This window comes from Parasteatoda tepidariorum, chromosome 6, assembly GCF_043381705.1.
Source record: "Parasteatoda tepidariorum isolate YZ-2023 chromosome 6, CAS_Ptep_4.0, whole genome shotgun sequence".
NCBI lineage: Eukaryota > Metazoa > Arthropoda > Arachnida > Araneae > Theridiidae > Parasteatoda > Parasteatoda tepidariorum.
The window spans coordinates 43,653,295-43,676,524 of NC_092209.1; the positions used below are offsets into that span (position 1 = coordinate 43,653,295).

Sequence of the window (23,230 nt, forward strand, 5' to 3'; positions counted from 1 at the left end):
ATTTTCCAAAAGAAACTTATTTCTTTCAATAAAAACAATTTTAATTCATAATAAATTTAACTGTTATGCCATTAATTTTTACTAAAATTTACCTCCAAAGAACAGTTTCTCTGTTGAATAAAATTGGAAAAATTCTAGTTTTCTGCATGGTAAACTACCAGTTTGTTCTGCAAACTATCCAGCTTAACCAGGAACAAAACTTAGATGGTAAATCAGTTCTGTTTTAAATATTTTCACTTGCAGTTAGTTCTATTTTGTGATTACTTTTGCTTAAAAAATATAAATTATGTGTTAAAAAATGGGAATTATGCACTGAAAGTTATTATTCAAATTGTATTCTCAATTTTGTTCAGTCTTGGTTGGTGATGAATGTATTAAAAATATTTTTTATTCATAGGTACTAATAAGAAGCACTTTTTTCTCACACATGATTTTTCACCTTTTGTTAAAAGCCTCAACAGCCCCATCACTGAAAAAGATGATTGTGATAAAGATATTACTGTCTTACAATCTCATTTAAATTCATGTATGAATGAGAAGGACAAAAATGAGATGAATTTGAAATGGCGTCATTTTAAAGAAACAGGTAAAAAAAAATTTAAAAGCATATTATTGACTATTTTCTTTGCTTAGATTTTCTCTGATGCTTTTAATGAATTTTTATGTTTTCATACCTAATGCTGGTATTGTTTCCCTGTGTAATATAGAAATATTATGAAAAAATTTATCATAAACTAGAGTCTGCATGCATCAAAGTAAGCCACAGCTCCTGTTAAAATTTACAATCTTCAATTAAGCTGCTAAATAATTTCCTTTATACACTATCCACCAATAAGTATTTGGACATGTGTGATTGAAAAGAAAAGCAAACTTTATTCATAATCAATAGTTGGTAGAGCCTCCACGAGAAGTAATTACAGCATGAACCCTCTGGGGCATACTTTCCGCAAGTCCTTGTGTGACGGCTAGTGGTATTTTCTTCCACTCGGCCTGGAGAAGACATGTAAGTTCCTTCACCGATTTAGGACGGGTAGTGCACCCCTTAATTCGGTGATCCAATTCGTTCCTGAGGCTCTCGATAGGGTTCAGGTCTGGGCTCTGGACAGGCCAGTCCATTCGATTAACCCATTGGCACCATACCAAGCCTTGGTGATCCTAGTAACATGACAGCTGGCATTGTCGTCCTGGAAGTAACAGGGGTCCACCCCGTAAAACTGCCACAATGTAAGAAGCATATTGTAATCCAAAATAGTACAGTAGGCATCTTGCATGGGACTAATGCCGATGTTGTTTCCTTCACGATATATACCAACGGAGGGCGTGACGTATCTCATGACTGCAGATATAGTCATTTGTGTAGGTGCCCAAATACTTATTGGTAGATAGTGTAGCTTAGCAAAGTATTGCTTATCAAAATTGTATTATTCAAGTTCCTATGCTGTTGAAGCCATTTAAGAAGAGCTGGTTCTACCTTAGGAACGGCATACTTATTTATTCTTATTGAATAAGTGTTCCTGTATTCATGGCATTTTAGGATGATTTCTTTATCTTTTAAAATCGTAGAAAGAGTACTAGGTAGAATTCCAAATTTTGTGCTTTTTTTTTTGTGTGTGTGTGGTTAGATTTCTTTCTTAATCATTAATAAGATTAGCTTTATCTTCTGAACTAAGAGTTTTTTATTTTTGCTTTGATATGCTTTTGACTCCTGGTGAACAATTTTAAGCTGTGAATGATTAACGTAAGGGAATCAACTTGAGAATGAGCAACTCAAGTGAAGAAAAGCTTTTCAAGCAAGTTGCCTCAATTATGATAAGCAAGAAACTGGTTTCAACCAGTTCAAATGATTCATACCATTAACATGTCTTCAGATGTTGTTAAGAAAAATACATTCATTTGATTGACTAAGGTACTGCACCACCTATACAAACAGTAATCACAAAAGAACATAACTTATCTCTATTTTATTTAGCAGATGCTGTTCAAGACATGCTGAGTCAAGTGTGAGGGGCCTCAGAAGTTTGAATATTTCACTTCATTAGTGGTCGCAAAAGAAATTGGTATTCTAAAAAAAATTCGAGCTATAAGAAACCAACGTATTCTGTAATAAATAAAATTCGAGTTATAAGAAACCAACGTATTCTGTAATAAATAAAATTAAAGATTAAATAAAATTAAAAATAAAGGGGTCGGGACCAAAAATAATCCATTTAAAGGAATACTCGAGTTATTGTTGTTCAAATTATGGTGAATTAATTATAAATATGCTCACATTGAATTTGATGACTTCTTGAAGCAATTATATGTTTAACATTAATCATTTACCCTATTATATTTTTTTTCTTTCATTGTTGTTGTTACTTATTCCACTTGGCCCAGAATAAGGCTAGACCAAGTCCAGAAGACCGTTCACCGACAGAAAATCATATACCATCGCCGGACCCTCCTTGATAAAATTCTTCTCTAGCCTCATACAGGACAGCAAATGATCAGGTGTAGCCTGGTGCACAAATGTTTTTTTTTCTTTCTTTCATTGTAACATAAACTTAATTTATTTACCAACCACCTCTTGGGAATAATACTGTTCAAGAGAATGGAATAAAATTTTGTATTTAGGTTTTATAAAGTATATGATCAAATATAAGTGACAAAAATTATTATTACTTTATCACTTTTTCAACTATCAGGCCATTCTGGCTTCACTTTTTAAACTCAGCTCTCCATCAGAAGATATCCTATACAGTTTTCAGGAGCCAGAACTCGCAAAACTTATTCTCCAAACTTTTGGAAATATTTAGAACTGCCATGAACAACAAAAACGATTATTTAATTCTTATAATTACAGTTACAATCACAAAAATTCTTAATTTTTAAAGGATATTTTAGGCACTCTAATAATACATATACAATGTATGAAAAAGTGCAGTTAAAACGTATCTTACATTACTTATATTTTAAATCGGTTTAATACTAGACTTTTCTGTAAACTTCAATCTGTTAATATTTCTATTGAAGTTAAAGTATCAATATGATTTTTTTTTAGATAATAATATCCAGGATTTGTTTAATAAATGGGAAAACCCAATGTTTGAAGTTCCATCAGAAGTATGCTTTTAAATTTATTAAATGTTCTCTAACAGTATTCCAATATTCAGCATCTTTTTTTAACACTTTTTATTTTTTTAAAGGCTGTTTCTGCAGAAGATCCAAAAATTCTTCAATCATTGTCTCATATGTATATTATAAATTCTTATCGTTTCACCAAAGCTACTTTAAAAAGTTTAAAAGTAAGTATTACCATTTTTGGCCATTATTTTTGATATTGCTAAATTAAAGTTGATATTGTCATAGATGTTTATACTAATTTGTCTTTTATAGGGACAAAATTCTGAATCAAATTAACTTTTTAAAAAATACTGACATCTTTTTTTGGTTTCTTTTTTTTTTCTTTGCAGCTTTACTAAATCAGTCATGATTTAGTGACTTTTAAGCAGTACATGCACTGAGTGGCCAAGTTGTTATAACCACCTTACAATTTTATGCAAAATGAACTATTGCGTCACAGTGTTGCCTGTAAAGGGCAAGATAGCTACAAAAAGAGACTGTTAGGCAAGTGAACCATCAATTGCACTGTGTTACGTGCAAAGATATGGGCAAAAAACGTGACTTAACTGAATTTGAATGCGGAATGATTGTAGGCACTTGAAGCATCGGAACCAGTATTAACTAAAATGGCTGCTCTAGTAAAGTGTTCCAGAGCAGCAGTTATTTATGTGTACAGACTACGAAGCTGAAAACTGGGTTTCAACGTCAGGCTTGTGGTCGTTACAGGCTACTAAATGCTCGAGGTGAAAGGAGACTTGCCAGAGTTGTCCAGTCCAACAGAAAAGCAACAGTACATCATATAGCAGAGGAATCTTAATGAAATTGCAACTGCGAATGCCTTTGAACAAACTAAGAGCTGCAAATTACGCCGTATAAGTTATGGGAGCCGCCAACCTGTTTGAAAGCCTTCGCTGCCAGTCTTGAACGGGGCATCAGACGGCTGGGTCCAGTGCAATCCGATCTGTCAGAACTGTAAAGTGCTGTTCATTGGATATAGGGTCAAATTCCTCCTACAAACATCTTATAGAATCTATGCCAAGAAGAATTTGAGAAGTATTACGGACTAAAAGTTTTCCAACAATGTATTGAGGAAGTGGTCATAATAATTTAGCCATTCAATGTAGTATTATATACTTTTATTCGCTTACATTCTCTTAGGGACAAATTAAGGTGGCACGAGGTCTGGGTCTGATGGCTAAAGTGGGCCTCCTATTTATCTTAAAAATTGTAGTATCTTTTCAAAATTGAAGTAAGATTTAGTTTATAATGATAATGAATAGCTAATGTTAATCTAACAATGAAGCATTATTTAATGTGAATAATATTTAATTAAATTTAAAGACTTAACAATTAATGCATGCACGCCAAACATAAAGCAATAGAAATTAGTATAAAATAAATTTCTGAAATAAGTTGAGCTAAAGTTTAAAATAAGTATATATCAGGTAATAACACAATTTACGAAGTAGTTTGTGCTCACACCATGATTTGTTTAAAGTCACTTTTGATTCACATTCTTAGAATTTATGACTTGTTACTTCACATATTTTTCAAACTGTATTATCCATGGTTCATGTTGACCCAGTTTAGGTTGATCCTACATTTCAACTCAATACCAATTTAAGAATCAATCATTGTGTTACACAATTTACACATCACAATTTGTATCCTAATGATTTGAAAATCACAAATTTTGATCTATTTTCATGCCAATTAAAATTCTTACATCTCTCTTTGAAACAATCCAATTTGTAAATAAAACATTGAAATTTGTATTTCGTATTCACATGTTATAAAAATTTGCATATTGCAATGCATATAAGGCTACTAAATTGACATTTATTCTTTGTTAACATTAATTTTCATTGCTTAATTTATGTATTCAATAGTTTTATTTCTGTTTCATACAAATGCATTGTTTTTTGTCCATTTAGGTCATTGGCCAAGTTGACTGCAAATTTATAGCTTGTCTCTTAGATGATTTCAATGAAGTTAATGAAGGTAATATAATGACTTTTTTAACAATTTATCGCAGCATTTATTATCATACACATTTGATGTTTAGTTTGCTCAATTTTCAATACAATATATATTATTTATTTATTTATTAAATTATTGAGTTTTTGCAGAGTTGACAAAGTTTTGCTGTAAACCCTATATTTTTTTAAGCGATTTTAAATATTAGTTTAACTTATAGAAAATGTTATACAACATAATTATAATTTTTTTAGTTTTTGTCTTTTACATAAAATTCTCATTCTGTCAAGATCTTAAATTGTTGTCATGTTTTGAAGTGTTTATATTAATGTGATAAATATTAATGTATAGTAGAGTCCCAATTATCTGACAGTTATTATACAGTATCAATTATCCGAGCCCTGATTATCCAAGTTTCCACTTTAACCGAGCTATCAAATATTTCAAGGATTTTTTTGTCCTGTTTTTTTTTTTTTTTTTTTTAATAACTACTGCCGAAGAAAAAAATCTGAATGTTATCTTCCAAACAGTCAGTAAAACTAAATCCAACAACTTGATTTGATGAAATTATCGTTAATATCGTCAATAATGAAAATGAATCTAGCGAAGATAATAAAGACTGCGACAATGAAAATCAACATGTAAAAATATTTTATACAGATGGACTAAAATCTATCGTAAGTTCTACTGAATATGTAGAACAACAAAAAGAGGCGACACCAGCCTTCCTGTTATCCCTAAAAAATGGCAAAACATTGCTGCAGAAAAGCGCCAAAGTAATGTAAAACAAAAAACGATTAAGGACTTTTTTAGGTAGAAACTCTTTAATTCTCTTAAAGTATGCTCTTTAAGTGTTTTTAAGTAAGCTTTTTAATTATAATATGAATTGTATGCGGTGTACTTGTATAAATTTTGTATATGTTAAATATATTACATTTATAAGTACTCTTTATTTTTCCTTTTTCGTAATCTTCGCTTTAACCGAGTTAGTTGTGATCCACATTAACTCAGATAATCGGGACTCTACTGTATTTATAAATTGCAATAAACTTTATTCTATCAAAATATTTATATGTTTTTGTGTTAGCTCTTTTTTTCAATTTAGATTAATGAAGTTATTACTTTTTAGATCAAAAGTTGTTAGCTTTATTTGACCAACATGCTGTTCATGAAAGAATTCGATTGGAAGAGTTAGTAAAAGGTATATTGCATTTTATTCTAACTAAGTTAATTTGAACTTTGATCATTTTAAAGTTGATTAATAAGTGCATAAGATAAATCTCAGTGAATTATGATTTACAAATTTTTATCCAATCTGAAATCATTATTCTTTTAGGGAAAAATATTAACAAGACTGATAATATATTCTCATTTTATTCTGACTGAGTTATTTATTATTTTATTTAATATTTTCACGGGTTTCCACTCTTCCCAAGCTTTATGTGGATTTCTTAATTTTTGAGCCATTTTGAAAATTGTATTCCCTTATTTTTACTAATAATTTAAAAATCTTTTAAAAAGGGAAAGTTAAACATTAAAAAAAAGTTATGAATGATTTATGTAACTTAAGTGATTTTACCTTTAAAAATTTTATATTTCTTATTCAAATTTCTTACTTTAACATTTTACTGAAAACATTTTTAACATTGTTTACTGAAAATTTTAAAGTTCCGTTCAAGACAGAATTTCTGATAAATTGATGGAAAAAAAAAAGATTTTATCAATTATATAAATGTTATTAATGCAAAATTGAAAAAAATATTGTTTCATTTAAAACATTTTCCTTGTGCAGTGGCTATAACCTTGTGTAGTTATAACTATATCTTTGTGTAGTTGTAACTATAACCTAGTGCAGTTGTAACTTTTTGTCACATTTTTCAGCGTGAAAACCTCCATAATTTTTTCTCTGAACTGCTGGCTATTATGATATTTCTCATTAAAAAAAATTTATTATGTTTATGCTAAATAAATAATATTAGCCGTTCACCATTTTTACCATTTTATTATAACCTAAATAGTAAGTAATATTTTCATATTTATTGTATAATATAAACGTTGCTCAAATAAATAGTTGGCATGTGGGATATTAAGAGAAATATAGTAGGGACAATAACAAGCACCACAATTTGGGTTATAGAGAAAAGTAGAAAAAATGTACCATAGATTGCATACAATTGATTAATGAGTGTATAAAATCATCAATGATGAAAATTCATATTAGCATGGTTTTTAGTAAGAAAAAGTGATTGTTATTCATTCATCATAATGCGATCTACCTTTGTCTTGGCAGATCAAATATTTATTGACCAATTAAAATAATCTGTATTACATCTATCTTTAGCCACAAAAAATCATATTACTACCTACTGTTCCATTTTGAATGCATCTCTCTTTAATAGGGTTTTGCATTCTCTTTTAATGTTCTCATGTGTTTAATCAGTTATATGCAATCTGCATCATTCTTTCTACCTCTTTTAAAATCATAAATAGTTAAATGGCTATGGCTGCTATATATTTAATGCTTTCAGACATATTTCCTTTTTTTCATTTGCAGAGATGATTGTGCTCTGGAAAAAATCCAGATTTCCGGACTTTTCTCTAACTGCGATCCGGAAGTTTCCGGAAATCCAAAGTCTGGAAGTTTCAAGAAATCATCGATCACATTTATGCCTGAAAATTCTTTTATATTTTATTTAGAAATATTTGAACTAGAATTTATACTTGGCATCTCTTTCATTTGTAAATATTTTTTCTTTTAGAATAATAAATGTGATTAGACATAAAAGTAAACTTATACATGATTATTAATTCAAATTATGCTGCATATGATTTATTTAGAATTTCATGTTTTTAAAATATCAATTAATAAAATTTATGGAGACATTAATTTTTTGAAATAAAATTTATGGAGACAAATTAAAATTTTTGAAATGCGTCAATAATGATTTTACTTGAGAACTTTTCAGGATTTTTGAGTTGTGCTCGTAATCACCCCCTGGATTAAATATTTAGTAAATACTCTTAAATATTTAGTTGCATAGTGTTTAATAAATTCATCATTAATTGAAGTTAGTATTTTTTCAGAGCTTTATGAGTTATCAGATGACGGTGAGAAGATTGTTAAATCAATAACAATTAGCCCAGTTCTTGAAATTACATTGGACGAAGATGAAGTTAGATTACTGAGTACTTATCAAAAGCACCTGACTGCCATAGGAATAAAACTGTCTATTAAAAATGAATCTGACATTGAAGTCTCATCTATACCTTCCTGTCTTATTGATCAGAATACTAATAAACTAAAACGAAGCATATCTGAAATATCAACTATTATTGAGGTAAATTATTAGCATTTGATTTTTAGGGAATAGTTTACGAACTTTGCATTTTTAAATAATTTCTGTTTGTAAATTTGATTAAAGTTTGTATATTTTAACTTTTTATTTTAATTTTCTAAAAAATTTCCGATTGGATTTAACTATTGACAATATTTATATTTTTTTGCAGTACAAAGGCTTTAAGTATTTTCACACATTCAAACAACCAATAAATAAACCATTAAATTTTATCTATTTTCTTTTATCAATTTCTTTAAATGTAACACTAAAGTTAGTTCCTATACCTATACGTATTTAGTTACAAATATCATAAATTCACACAAGAATTTTTCTGCCATTTCAGTAAACATTTCATCCAGTTCAGAAAGTTTGATAATTATTCATATTTTAAAAGTTCTGGTTTTTTTTTTTCATTTTTAATAACATAAACATTTTAGTGAATAATGTCCGGTTATCTTCAATAATTTCTGTTTTATACTAACTATAATTTATGATTTCCCTGTGCACAAAATAATTATTTTGTTCTTTGCATTTGTTTTTGTGCACATATTATTATTCTCAGTCATCTTTAATAAATTTTCTGCTAATAATTAAACATATGTTAACATACAGCAAAGATACTGTAAACATACATAACAAACAATTTGTGAAAATGATATCATAATTAAGCTGCACTTGATTTGTGAATTTAATATGCAGGGCCCATGCTAAATATTCGCTACCTCGCCAAATGTGATAAAATCGTAAATTTGGGGAAGAAAATTGTGTTTTGGCAAAAGTATTAATGGATGATTTTTTCCACTGGAAAGAAAAATATATATTTAACTCAATTCTCAAAATTACGTCTAAATGAATATGTCTAAACAAGTCAGTATTTTTTTAATTTGATTACAGTAATTTTCGGTAGATCTTCCGCATAACCAATTAGAATTGCGTTCAAATAATATAAGTCTGAAACAAAGTACCGTAAAACAGTTTTCTATTTGAAAAAAATAATAATAAAAAATTGTTAAGATTTGCATTTGGCAAAAACTTTCAAAAGTTGGTGATACTTTTGATATTTGTCTAATTTACTGGCTAATAATTTGAAATCCTTAGCACAGACCCTGAATACTTATGCATACTTACAGTGTATATCTATACAGTAAAAATCCAAACCATTCATCAAAAAATGTTTTCATCTTTGAATTTAGTAAACTTACTGTAAATTAAATGTTTCATAAATACCTTTTGATTGTTTCTAAACATTTCATAGCTGATTTTTCTCAAATTCATTTAACATCACTTAACTTGTTCTTCCACTTTTCATTTTTACAGGTTTACAACAAAAACATTTTTTTTTGTAAGCAGGTTTTGATTGTTCCTATGCATTTTATAGCTCATTTTCCCAAATTAATAAAAGCATCAAATAACATGTTCTTTCACTAAGTTCTTTACTGACTTTAATCAATGTTCTAATTATTTTAAATTTTTTTTTACAGAAATCAATTAAAGAATGGCTTTTATCTCTGACACAAAACAGGTGCAAATCAAGTGTTCTACCCAAGACACTATCTAATGTTTTGAACTCTCAAGCATGTAGAGGTAAAAAATTGTTTTCCCACTAATGGAATACAACTAGTTTAATCTGTAACTAATTTAATGTGTATAAATGTGCCTATTTAGAATTAATTTTGAAATATCAATGATAGAAAAGTACCTGGATATTTATTTGATTATTAATTATTTTAAAGGTATTTTCCTATATGAAATAATTGTTTTGTATTTATATATTATTTAACTTCACTAAATTTTAATATAGTTTTTATTTAAATAAATTTTAAAAGCTCTCCAATTCTTATGATTGGTTTCAAATAAAACTTTTAACACTTATTTCAATAGTTTATAATTTTGGCTATGTTTGGCGCATTCCAATTTTTAATACCTTAAAATATTCATCAATCTTTACTGGATTAAACCCTTTTGTATTATAAATTTGAGTTAATTTTTTGTAAAAGTTTTGAAGTTTTAAAAGAATTTTATTGAAATAGTTAGTTTTTTAGGATTTTTTTTAAAAATCTTTTTCAGAATATTTGTATGTAATGAATAGAAGTAATATTATATATTTCTTATAAAACAAGTTAAAGTTCTATTTTATAACTATAAAAATTAACAATATTTTCACTCTATCTAATATAACAACGTCTCATATTAGCTTATGTCAATCTTATTTATCATGTAATTTTTAACAAAATATTTTTAGAATTTTTTCATTCATTCTTGAATTCTTATTGTCCAACATTCGAAACATTAAGAAAAATATCCAAGCAATCATAAAGGCCATTTTTTATTCCCTGATCTTCAAAATTTACTGAAATCTTAACTAACAAATTTGTCATAAATTTTGTTGCCTATTTAATTTTCTTCAGAATTAGCTAAAGCTTTTAAAATTATTTTTAAATGAAAATAGTACCTGCATATTTTATGTATCAGTTTATAAGGATAAAGATTATTGCTTTAATTTTTAGGTGCTGTGAAATTTGGGGATCCTCTTACTCTATCAGAATGTGAGAACTTATTATTATCATTATCAGAGTGCAAGTTGCCTTTTCAGTGTGCTCATGGCAGGCCTTCAATTGCACCACTTCTAGATCTCAACAAAATTGATAGATTGAATAGAAAGGTAAATATTTTAATTATGTTTAAAGCATTATGTGCTATAATAATCTTTGCTCAATTATCATGATTCCTTTAATCTTCATATCTTGGTGACAATGATTGATATAGGGAATTCTCTTCAGGTACAATCATCCATGCGTCAATGAAACTGTAATTTTTTGCATTTTCTTTTTGAATTTTTATTTTGTTCATTTAGCTTAAACACGGATAATATAGTGGCAACTAATTTTACTTGAGGTTTGAAAAAGGCTTATGATGAGAATGAAAATATTATGAATCCAATATAAAAATATAAATATTATTATAATTATCATTTTTAAATTGTGTAAATTTAAAAAGATTCCATTGTTGTAGATTAGTAATGAATGAATTCTTACTTTCTTTTATTGATGTTTGCAGGGATGAGATTTTTCCACTTTTTAGTGGATTTCAGCTTTTGCCTCTCTAATTTCAGTCTTTTCATCTTAAGTTTTTGTTAAATAAATATGTTGCTTTTTTTTTTTTTGAAAATTCAGCCCTTGAAATAAAATAATTATATTTATTTAATATTTTCAAAAATAAACAGAAAATTCAAACTACGTAGCTGCCGCCCTTCTGCATTTTTTCTTATTTTAGCTATTTTCTCCGCAGAAAATAAGATTTTCCACATTTTACCTGCACGCCGGATAGCTCATATTTTCATAATGCAGACATTGCTGCTTCTCTTCCCGATTTTTATTCACGTGATTTTAATGTCAAACATCTATTTTCGTATTTACCTGATTTAAAAGTTGTCCATTGCGATTCTTATTCATACAATTTAAATAATGTACATTGCGTTTCTTATTTACGAGGTTTAAAAATCCAATATCCTGATTCGTTTATGCGGTTGTACTATCAAACATCGATTTTCATATTTATGTATGATTTAAAAATTAAGACACTGGGATTCATATTCACGTGATTTCAAAATTATGCATCACGATTCGTATTTATACGATCTAAAAATTACCCTTTATGATTTGCATTTTTGAAATCCAATATCGAGTTTCATATTCATGTGATTTAAAATCAAATATTACAATACTTATTCATATGATTTTAAAGTCATGCATGTGATTCATATTCATACAATTGTAAAATTAATCATCGGGATTTGTAGTCACATGGTTTTAAGGTTTAAAAATCACACTTTTTTGTTTGTCAAATGTTTGAATATCATAGTTTCTACATATTATATATAAACTAAAGTAAACTCAGTGGCATGACAGCCCGTAGTGGGTAAAGGCCTACTGTGCTCATCTCAGCTTTTTTGACTTTGGGCTCTGGGGTGCAGGAGCAGATGTTCAGGTTAGGTGGTCAGCCAAACTCGGAACCCCCAGTGTTTAGTTCCCAAGCATGCTTGGTACTCGTATATATGTATAGCATAATAAATAAATACAAAAAACACGAAGAAAATTAAGAAAAACAATAGGTTTTATTTATTGTGCATAAGCTGCAAGTAAATAGAACTCATAGAACATCAGGGTGGCCACCCACCTGGAAAACCTGGAATTATCAGGGAATTTTTTTCATACTAGAAAAAACCTGGAAAAATCAGGGAAATATGGATAAAAATCTGGAAAACCTGGAAATTTTAAAGAAAAGCTGGAAATTTTTTCTTATATGTTTTTTTAATTTCACTAATTTAAATTATTTGCTAATTTTCTTAATTTAAATTGTTTCATCCATTATACCCACATTTTTAAGAAGGAAATTTATCTCCAAACAGTTAAAATATCATCAACTTTGATTTCATCAAAACTTGCTCCATTATAACCCTGTTAAACCAGAATACAACATAAAATTCTCCCATGGTTGCTAAGCAAATGTCTTTGATCTCTATGCAGACTATGAGACTGTAAAATTTAGGAAAAGCAAAGATTATGGTGGATGTGGAAGAGGGGGTTAGGATTCGATTTTAAATTCTGTCCGTGTTCACACAATGATTCAAGTTTGTTCGCAATTGAGAGTGGTAATTTTTTTCTATTTTGACAAAATGTTTTTGTATTTTTAACTTTATTAAATTCTCTAAAAATTAGTTGGTTATAATTTAATAATAATAGATTTTATATTGCACTCTTTTTCTGAAAGCTTTTGAACTCCCATTCAAAGAAATCTGTAAATTATTTTTTCTCAGCAAACCAACCAATCACGCATTTTCCCCCATCACTAACAGCAATGTTTGTCGACAAATTGTTACAATTCTTGCATTAATGCTAATTTTTTCTATTTCATTTTAACCTTTTATAGTATATTTTTATTTTGAAAAAAATTTTTTTTTAGAACTAACTATATATTAATATCAAATTTTACGGTTTTGTTGGTAAATATTAGTTTTTTGATTCAAAATTCGAATTGTATAGTTATCACAATATCGAAAGTTCGTAAATGTTGCTTGCATTCCAGAGATGATATTTCAAAACTATTCCTCTTTTTACCTAAAAAAGCTGACAATGACTAAGGAATATATAGGAAACATATTAAATGATGTATATACATAAAATATAATTTTTTTTATTCATATGTGTTTAGTCAGGAGAAGGAAAACGAAACTTAGTGTTTTAGTTCTGCACTGTACAAGATTCCAGTTGTTCAAACAAAAACAATTAACTATGCTAAACTAAAAAACTGTGTGTTTAGATTGGAATTCTTTAAATGTTTTAATTTCAAATAAGAAAAAAAATCAAAAAAGTATAAATTTTAAGGAATTTTATCTATTTTTTTTCTTCTATAGAGTATAGAACTAAAAATTAGACAATTTTACATTTCTGACATTTATTTTTTTATACTGAATCTCTTAAAATAAAAATGCTATTTCAAAATACCATTATTTAAAAATTTGACTTGAGATATTGGTTTAAGGAAAATATGATCAGTGAATTTTATAAAAAGCACTGGTAAGATGAAATACAGTATAATGCAGTATACAGTACAGCTTTATATTGAAATGTAATTACAGTGATTCACAAAAGTGTTGATACACTTATGACTTTCAATGAAATAAGACTATCCATTAATTAAAATGAATGTTTCAGAATGTATATTTAATGATAAAAAATGTGTTCTAATCTTAACAAAACTGAAATATTTTAAATGACAATATGAAATATTTTAAAAACAAAGGAAAAGTTTATTTTTAAGGAATCAATCATCAAAAAGTGACAAAAACTTTATCCCACAAAAGTCATCATACACTTTTAAAGAAAAAACTCAGTCTATTAGTAAATCTAATTTTTCGTTAAATTAACATTTAGTGGAGTTTCCTTTAGCATCTACAATAGCTTTTAAAGGTTGAAAATACGCATAACTAGTTTTTTTTGTCAGGTGAAATTCGTGCAGAATAGTTTTTTAAAATTTTTACAGAAACTTTTACAACACTCAATTGCAAATTTATGAATTTTTCCACAAAATTTATAATTTTAATCTCTGATATTAAGTCTTTCTTTTAAGCATTTTATCTCATATTGCACAGTTCAATTGAATACAGTAAACTAATTTAACATATTCATTACTGATTTACCTTTTATGAAGACAAATAATCAAATTTGATCTATTTTATTACGACCACAAGTCATTTTTAAATGATAAAATAAAATATTACGAAGTTAGCAAGCAAAGTTTAAAATATAATTGTGCTATGATAGGTTTGATACTAAATTGCTAATAAAGAAATAAAAAATTAAATGAAAAATAATTAAATAAAAAAAGCAATTGACGATAATTTCAATTCTGAGATCCAAAACATTAAAATGTACGATGACTTTCGTGGGGTAACATTTTTGTTACTATTTGATTAAAAAATTAACTTTTGCTTTGTTTTTAAAATATTTCATGCAGTTTTGCTAAAAATTGATTATACATCTTATTATCAAATACCCATTGTGAAATATTCATTTTAATTATTGAATTTTTATTTCCTATTTCAATATAAGTTACAAGTGAGTGAACACTTTTGGGAGCCACTGTAATTATTAAAAATTATTGATATATAATCACCTGAAACGGTTTTATTTTCCTTAATGAAAATATGTTAAACAATACTTATCCAAGGTTTTATTGGTTATTCTGATTTTGTCATTTTGTAGGTACACTTTGAGCAAATACTACTTAAAGTAACACATTAAATTCAATAATAACAATTAAAATTATTCAATGAAAACAATATATTCTGCAAGCTAAACATATTATTTTCTCCACCTCTTTATTTTGTAAAAATTAATGTTGTACCAGAAACCAGAACATTAAAAAATAATAAAAAAATATCTTGTAAAAAAAAAATTTTTTTTTTCAAGATATGTTTAAAAAAATGACATTTTGAATAAGATATTTTATAATACAGACACTTTTCTTGTATACATCCTACACTTTATAAGAAAAAAGGAAAAAAACACAAACCTGGAAATTTTAAGAAAACCTGGAAAAATCAGGGAAATTTGAAATCTGTTTTGAGTGGCCACCCTGAACATCATATATATATATATTTATTCGTTCTTGGATTTTCTCTTTTTTGCTTTCTGACTACTCTCATCCCTGTGTTTGGTTCTCTTTTGTTAAAGTATAGAAGACTTTGAATTCATACTTATTTCAAAAATTCTTTTCTAGAATTATTTTACCAAAATAGTGGTTATAGGCACTGAGCTGTAATTGTGAAAAACTGAGGTGGTTGATCCTCAGTGGTGACTTCAAGCATAGATGGGTACCTGCTTGACTGGGAAGTAAAGGCAGCTTAACCTGTGGCAAATGACATTGCCACAATCATGCCATTGGTATTTAATTTTGGAGCCTTTATCCACAACAGGTTACTGTACAAATGTCTTACTTTAATGTACAAAAAAAAAGAAAAATCTTTTACCTAAAACTTTTTTGAATGCACTGCTTATGAAACTTTCTTTTGACACTTTTAGCAGGTATTTCTTTAAACCATGTTTCTTATAACTGGAAAAAATCTCAGCCTTAATCGAATTTGATTGGAAACTATTTTTGTTTTCTTTGAAATTAATTTTTTATTATAATAATATTTTCTTTTTTATGTTTAAGTTATTAACTACTTTTGTAAATTTTTTGAAAAATTTCTCATGTTATTAAATGGTTTAACTATTTGGTTAAATTTTACATTTATTTAATCCTTGCTTTTTTTTAACAGAGACCATGTCCGCAATTAAAGAAACTTAGAGACCTTGAAGGAGAAACATTGCTCACATGAACTTTAAATCTGCAACCTCAATTTTAGGTCATAATAGTAACTTTATTGACATTTTTTAAAAATATTTTAATTTAGTCCTTGTGCTGTTTGTCAAGATATGTTAACAAAAATATTATATTAAAAGAATTGCTATGTATAACACATATGTTTAAGTTGAATGAGAAATATTCATATTGTATCTATTACCTAATTAGATATTATTTTTTTAAAAAATTATCCTAGCATTTTCAGAAATAACAATTAATTTCAAACTCAAATATTCCTTTCAATATTTTACAATGAAAAAAAAAATTGTTTTTATATTGTATCCAAATATTTTTGCATATTTTTTGTAAATATTTCATTTATAATATTTATGAATATGATATAGATTCATAATTCATTTATGATATATATCATAAATATCAATATTTTCATAAATATAAATATCTTGAAATTATATTAAGTACAAAATACATCCAAAAAAATATAATTTAAAAGGCAAGGTTTTTATTACAACTTTTCATAATAATACACAACACTGATCAAATCAAACAATTCAAATTTCTGAGGCCAAAGGGAAATAGACCCTAGTGCCCGCCATTAACCAAAAAAAAAAAAAAAAAANAGTCAACTTAGCATTTTAACCCCATTAACCAAAAAAAAAAAAAAATAGTTATATTTTTGTCATTATGATCAGCAAATGTTATATTTTATTAGTATTCTTTTAGTGACAGTGGAAATGACTAATGTGCTTATAATGAGAAATTGGTAAAAAAATCTACAATTCTTAAATATTTTGGGATGAACAACCCCATTCGTAATAATTAGCTATCCGATTTTATTAAGCTTAAATATGATATTTAATGTCATTCTAAAGAAGCAAAATCTCTAAATAATTTTTATTGATATTTTTTAACTGCTTTGTAGCATGATGTCTGAGTAGCTCTCGACTTGTAGTTCATTAGATAAGTTTTCTTTCTCTTTTTAAATTTATTATTTTTGATTACTAGATTATATTTATTTTTTATAACGAAAAAAAAAAAAAAAAAGATTCGAATGATGTGTGTAGAGCAAAGCTAAGCTGTGATCATTTTCTTTTGTTTCATTAATCAATGAAATTTTGTTTCATAAACTGATTATTTATTTATTTAAAACATTGTATTATGTGCTTTGACTTAGTTTTAAAATTATATATATAGTATATAAAAGAAGTAGAGATTATCTTGAAATTATTAAGGAATTTTTATGCCATGAAAGAAATGATTTATTCACTTAACAAAAGATATTTACTGGAGAGATGCACATCAGTTTTGATTAACAGGCCACAAAAATTAGAAAATATTTGTTGAAAGCAACATAAACATTAAGCTTATACTGGTGAAAATGCAAAGTTCACTTTTGCATAGATAATAAAAATATTTTACCGAAATATATTGAAACAAGTATAGTTACAAGATTACAAAGCAAATTATGGGTTAAATTTGCAGGTATAAAAAAGAAGAAAAAGATAAACTTATGAACTTTAAGCTACCTCAAAAGTTAACTTTTATTTGTTTATTTATTTATTTTTTGAAAAAGAAATTTGTAGTTAATACAGGGTAAAATTAATTATTGGAAATTATAGGCTGCGCATCCCTGTATTTAATCATAAGTAAACTCTTTAAATAAAGTTTGTGTAAACTAAATTATTTGTAAAAAATTAAATGATTGTTTTTTGGAAAATATATTTTATTTTAAAGCTAATTTATTCTGTATATTTTTATATTGTTGAATAAAATGTTTCCTTTTAACCCTTTATGATTATGTGTAATAAACTTTTCACGTGCAGCAAAATAAATGGTTATATACAATAAAATATTAGTTAACACGCATTAAAATATTTTTCTTTTCGTAAATTCAGAAAAATATTTAAATTGAGATAGTAAATTTTTTTTAATGATAGAAGCTGCAATGGATCAAACAAAAATGATGAAACAACATAACTTAAAACGAGCTATTATTACAACTATAACTATTAACACTACCAATTTGCTTAAATTATTTTTAAAACATTAATGGAAATAACTAATCAAAGCTAAAACTATTTTTTTTTAGTTTGCCATGTTTTATTTTTATTTCAGAAGTTAACTATGACAAATTTGTTTAAAGTGTCTTAATTCTCTACCAATTCCCAGACAACTGGTTAAAATGAGATGCAGATGTTTAGGAAAGTGTGATTCAAATAAAGATTTAAGGTAAAAATTGAATTGAAATTTTCTAAATAGATTTATTTCTTTGTTTGGCTTACTTGTTTTTTGTCTTTGCATTACACTTACATGTTTATTTGCTGATTAGAAACAAATAAATATGATACTGAATTTAGGTAATTATATAACAATTAAAACAAAAATTATTTCTATTATCATATTTTTACTGACATTTTTATGTATTTCTCTTGTTAGCAAACTAAAACAGTTTTAGTGGTATAAATAAAGATCTACGTTCAGTTTGCAAACATTGAATTGGTGCATTTTCCTATGTGAATTCTATGCCACTTTTTGGCTTCTTTATTCAAAGTATTTTATATTGAAAAAATTGTTTTTTTTTTTAATGAATTAATTCTCTGTCTCCATAATAGCCACTTACCTTAAATTGTTTATAATACGATATTTTGAAAAATACTTCCAGCATTTGATACTGCTCTTGATTTGTCTTACCTCATTTTTTCTATACTTTAAATTGTAAATTATATAGTTGAAAGAGAATTTACCATGAAAGTTTTCTTCTACCATATAACTCTTTTAAGAACTAATTATAAAACTTCTAAATTAATTCTTAGAGCTTGACACTCATAACAGAACACTTATATTTTTTTAATCTGTTCCTGTTTCTTTTGTTTTTATGTTTTAAGATTAAATAAGTTATACAACAATTAGTTACGTTCAAAACTTTTATTTACACTAGATAGTATATTTTTTATTAACATCAGTTTTCTTAAAAAACATGTAACAGTAGATTTAAGTATAGTTACATATAAATTGAAACATTTTAAATTACAATAAATTAAATTCCAGCCATTTAAATACACTCTTTACATAAAGTTTCATGATATTAGTTAAGATATTTTTGCATATCTCAAAGAAAAATAATTAAGTTGTTTACCCAGACTAGAAAATTATTCAAAACACTACAACAGCTAAGTATATAATTATGAAATAAATATTTTTTTATTATTTAAAAAAAACAGTGTTTAGTTTCAATTATGTCACATGAAGAAAACATTCATTTATAGTGAATTTTTAAAATGCACTTTAATGTCATACACCATTGCATAGGATAGTTATTAAGTTGCAAAATGTAATTCAAATACTTGTTTGCCTATTTAAAAAAGTTGCATTTCAAACTGAAAGAATTATAGTTAAAAACAAATTTACAACATGTTTCATAATTCTAAATAATTTTATTACAGCAACAAAGAAATTAGAAAAATTATATATTATAATTTTAGTGGTTTCTTGAAAACAACCAAACCGATTGTCAAACAGGAAATTTTACTGTAAATAAAAAATAAATCATTTTTAATGATACAGCTAACAGTCAAATATTTGCTAACATCATACACTGTGGCCTCAAAAACATTAGTATTTAATTGTACTAATGTACTTCAATTACTTTTTGCAATTTTAAAAAATTTTAACACTTTTCATAAACCAAAATTATTTTGTAATAGCAACAGTGGAATTCTTAAACGTTTAAAAAAAATGAAAGAATATATATATTTTTAATAGGTTCTGAAAAACACCTAAACAGATTGTCAGACAGGAAGTTTTAATATAAATAAATTGTAAGCATAATTAATGATACAGCTAACAGTTAAATTTCTGTGTTAGCAAACTTCATATACTGTTGCATGGAACAGATATTTAATTGTATAAATATTAATGCCTAAATTTTTTTTTTTTTAAATTAAGTTTAGAACCAAAAGAAACTATATTATAATAGCCTTTTACGACACTTTTCATAAATCAAAATTATTTTATTGTAGCAACAAAAAGTATTACAGAATATTAAAATGTTATTATTTTAATATGTTCTTAAAAACTGCCAAACCGATTGTCAGAATGTTAGTGTGATAAAATAGAATGAAGTTTTAATGACATAACTAACAATAAATTTTATATATATATTTATACTAACAATTTTTAGATCAAAATTCTATATTTAATAGGTGGACAGAGGCTGTAGATATTCTTTTTAATATATATGCATAATCAAATTTAACAAACACATTAACTATATATATTTTAGGTTAAATAATGACTGTGAATTGAGTTATTCAGTTGAAAATGTGAATTTTGATTTTTTTTTTTTAGGAAAGTTGTTTTTGAATTCTTAATAAAATAAATTTCTATATATTGAAAACTGACATTTAATTTAATTTTTTAAATATAATAATTTAAAAATTTTTACTTTAAAGGAATTTTCAGATATATTTTTATTTTCTAATAATTTACATAATTGATTATTCAACTATTTGATTTTTTTAGGATAGCAGTTTTTGAAATTTTAAAAAATAAATTAATATAAATTAAATCTTAATTTAAATGATAGCTGCCAACTCTACTGGACTTTTTAAGTAGATTGCCGAATTTTGCCAGTTTCTCCAGGATTAATCAAAAAATGTTCAATTTCTTTCTTTAATTTTAGAAATTTTTTTAAAATTGAAACATTTTTAGAAAAAACTGTTTTTTAAAAATAGATTTTTTACTCAGTTTATTGCCGTTTGAGTAGTTAAATAAGTATTGCTGTTTAATAATGAAGCAATCTTCGTTAATTGTAATCAGAATATTTTCTTTTTTAAATATTCTAATTTTTAAAAATAAATTAAATTTGATATTAAATCACAGCTGCCAACTCTTGCTTGCCAATTTCTCTTGGTTTAATCAAAAATTCTTTTAGTTTTTGTAAATTTTCGAATATTTCTCTTAAAGTTGGGAAATTTGTTAAAAAAAATTCCTTTATTTCAAAATAAAATTATTATTAAATTTATTGCTTGTTCTTGCATTGCTGCTAAAAAATGAAGCAAGTTCTATTTATTGTAATCAATTTGATTCTTATCTTTTTAAAACAGTCTAAAATATTTAAAGTCATTTTATTAGTTTATATTCAAGTTCATCTAATATCACACTTAAATTAAAAATAATGCAGTTTTATGTGATTAGTGTTAATATTTTTTTTATTACTTTAGTAAAAATTATTTAATTATTGGTTATTTTTGTAAAATTTATAGGATATTATTTAGATACGTTAATAACATTTAGATTTTAATCTTGCTCCATGATTTTTGAGATATTTTGTGACAATAAATTTTAAAAGATTGTTGCTTTGAATCGGAATTGTACAAACTAATAAAACGTGATCAACTCAAACTATCGTGATGGATGTTTTTGCAATATTTTTGCAGATAAATAAAAAATAGGGACTATGATTATGAATAAAATTATTCTTTTGCAATTATTCTTTTCATTTGTATTGATTAGATATATTTTTAATTGCGAATTAAAATGAATGTTTAAATTAAATAAAAATTGCTACTCATTTTTAAGATTTATTTTTGGCATTATACAATATTAGTGCAGTTTTTAACTTATTCAGAAAATAGTGGTGAATTATTTCTTGAAATAAAAGTTTTAATATTTGTAAAAAAAAAAACTTATATTTTATTTATTAATTGTTTAGGCTTTAAATTAAGGTTTAAGTGGCGAAAAGGTTCTTTGTGCTCTCTACAACCATTACACCTATTTCTTATCATTGTTGTAACTTGCTTGTAATTTTCTTATGCATTTCTGTTTTTCCTTCTTTGATTTTCTGTTTGCACATTAAGGAAGTAAGGTATTTCTTCATTATGAATTTTTGTTTGTGTGGTATTATTCATGCTTCTTCTTACATAGTTTATATTTATTTAAATTAGATTAGATTGAATTAGATGAAGTTCTCAAACTGAGTAACAAGCTAAAGGAAGTAATAGTGCTTTTTCAACAAGCCATTTCTTTCTTTTGTGTCTGGTTCTAATTTTGGTGTGAAATTAAAAATTAGATAAACAATTTTTGATTTTTCTTGAAGTTGTTGCTTTGGTTAATATAGATCAACTGCCTCTCACACAAGTTGTGTTAAGTACATTAGTGAATTCATATCGACATAACACTTATTTAATTTCTTTACAACTTTCTCATTTAAATTTACACATAATTTATATAATTTATTTAGTTATATTTACAATAATCACACATAATATAACTACATATATACAAAACCAAGGTATGAAAGATCATATTGATTGATGTAAGCGACAATTGATTAATTCAGTTTAATGAGTAATTAAAAGTAAATAATTGTTTCAAAACAAAGTTTTTATCAAAGTTATAATAATCAAATAAGATAAAATACAAATTCTAAATATTTGTACTTAAACAGTCGTAAGAAAGAATAAATAATGGATAAATACAAAATTTTGTTTAAAAGCTGTTTCAATTGGTATAAATAAAACAAAAATTCAAAATTTTTTGTACTTAGAGATATTTTTTAAAACAAATATTTTTTGAACTCTATTCGAATATTAGTAAAGTCAAAATTAATGAAATTATACAAACATATTAAAAATATTATCAGAATATAATAAAAAATTTATTTTATGTTAATGTTTTTTTAATTGAGATTTTATCTTTAATTTAGGAAGTATATAATAGAAGGAGCTATATTTATAAATGACATTTAAGTAAAGACATATCAACTTCTCCAACATTCAGAAAAATTTATTTACGAATTAAGGTAAATAAAATAAGAGTTAGGTAGATAAAGCAAGTGAAATTTTATTTATCTAGTATATAAAGAACATTAAAAGTATAACAATAAATTTTTTTTTTCAATGACAGACATTGTAATTCGGCTTCTAGAAACAAAACTTTTACAG

At 25.9% G+C, this 23,230-nt stretch overlaps 1 protein-coding gene across 1 annotated transcript in view; it reads left to right on the forward strand.

Annotated features, from left to right (window-relative positions):
• Positions 1-19,832, forward strand: part of LOC107451793 (DNA mismatch repair protein Mlh3) — a 30,243-nt gene extending 10,411 nt beyond the window's left edge. Inside the window, exons 4-13 of the mRNA XM_016068007.3 lie at positions 398-586; positions 3,041-3,102; positions 3,186-3,284; positions 5,037-5,103; positions 6,209-6,280; positions 8,164-8,417; positions 9,899-10,001; positions 10,925-11,079; positions 16,240-16,326; positions 18,402-19,832. Coding sequence (XP_015923493.1) covers positions 398-586; positions 3,041-3,102; positions 3,186-3,284; positions 5,037-5,103; positions 6,209-6,280; positions 8,164-8,417; positions 9,899-10,001; positions 10,925-11,079; positions 16,240-16,299 — 1,061 coding nt within the window. The 3' untranslated portion in view covers positions 16,300-16,326; positions 18,402-19,832. The remainder of the gene's footprint in view (positions 1-397; positions 587-3,040; positions 3,103-3,185; positions 3,285-5,036; positions 5,104-6,208; positions 6,281-8,163; positions 8,418-9,898; positions 10,002-10,924; positions 11,080-16,239; positions 16,327-18,401) is intronic.
• The last annotated feature ends 3,398 nt before the right edge of the window (positions 19,833-23,230 follow it).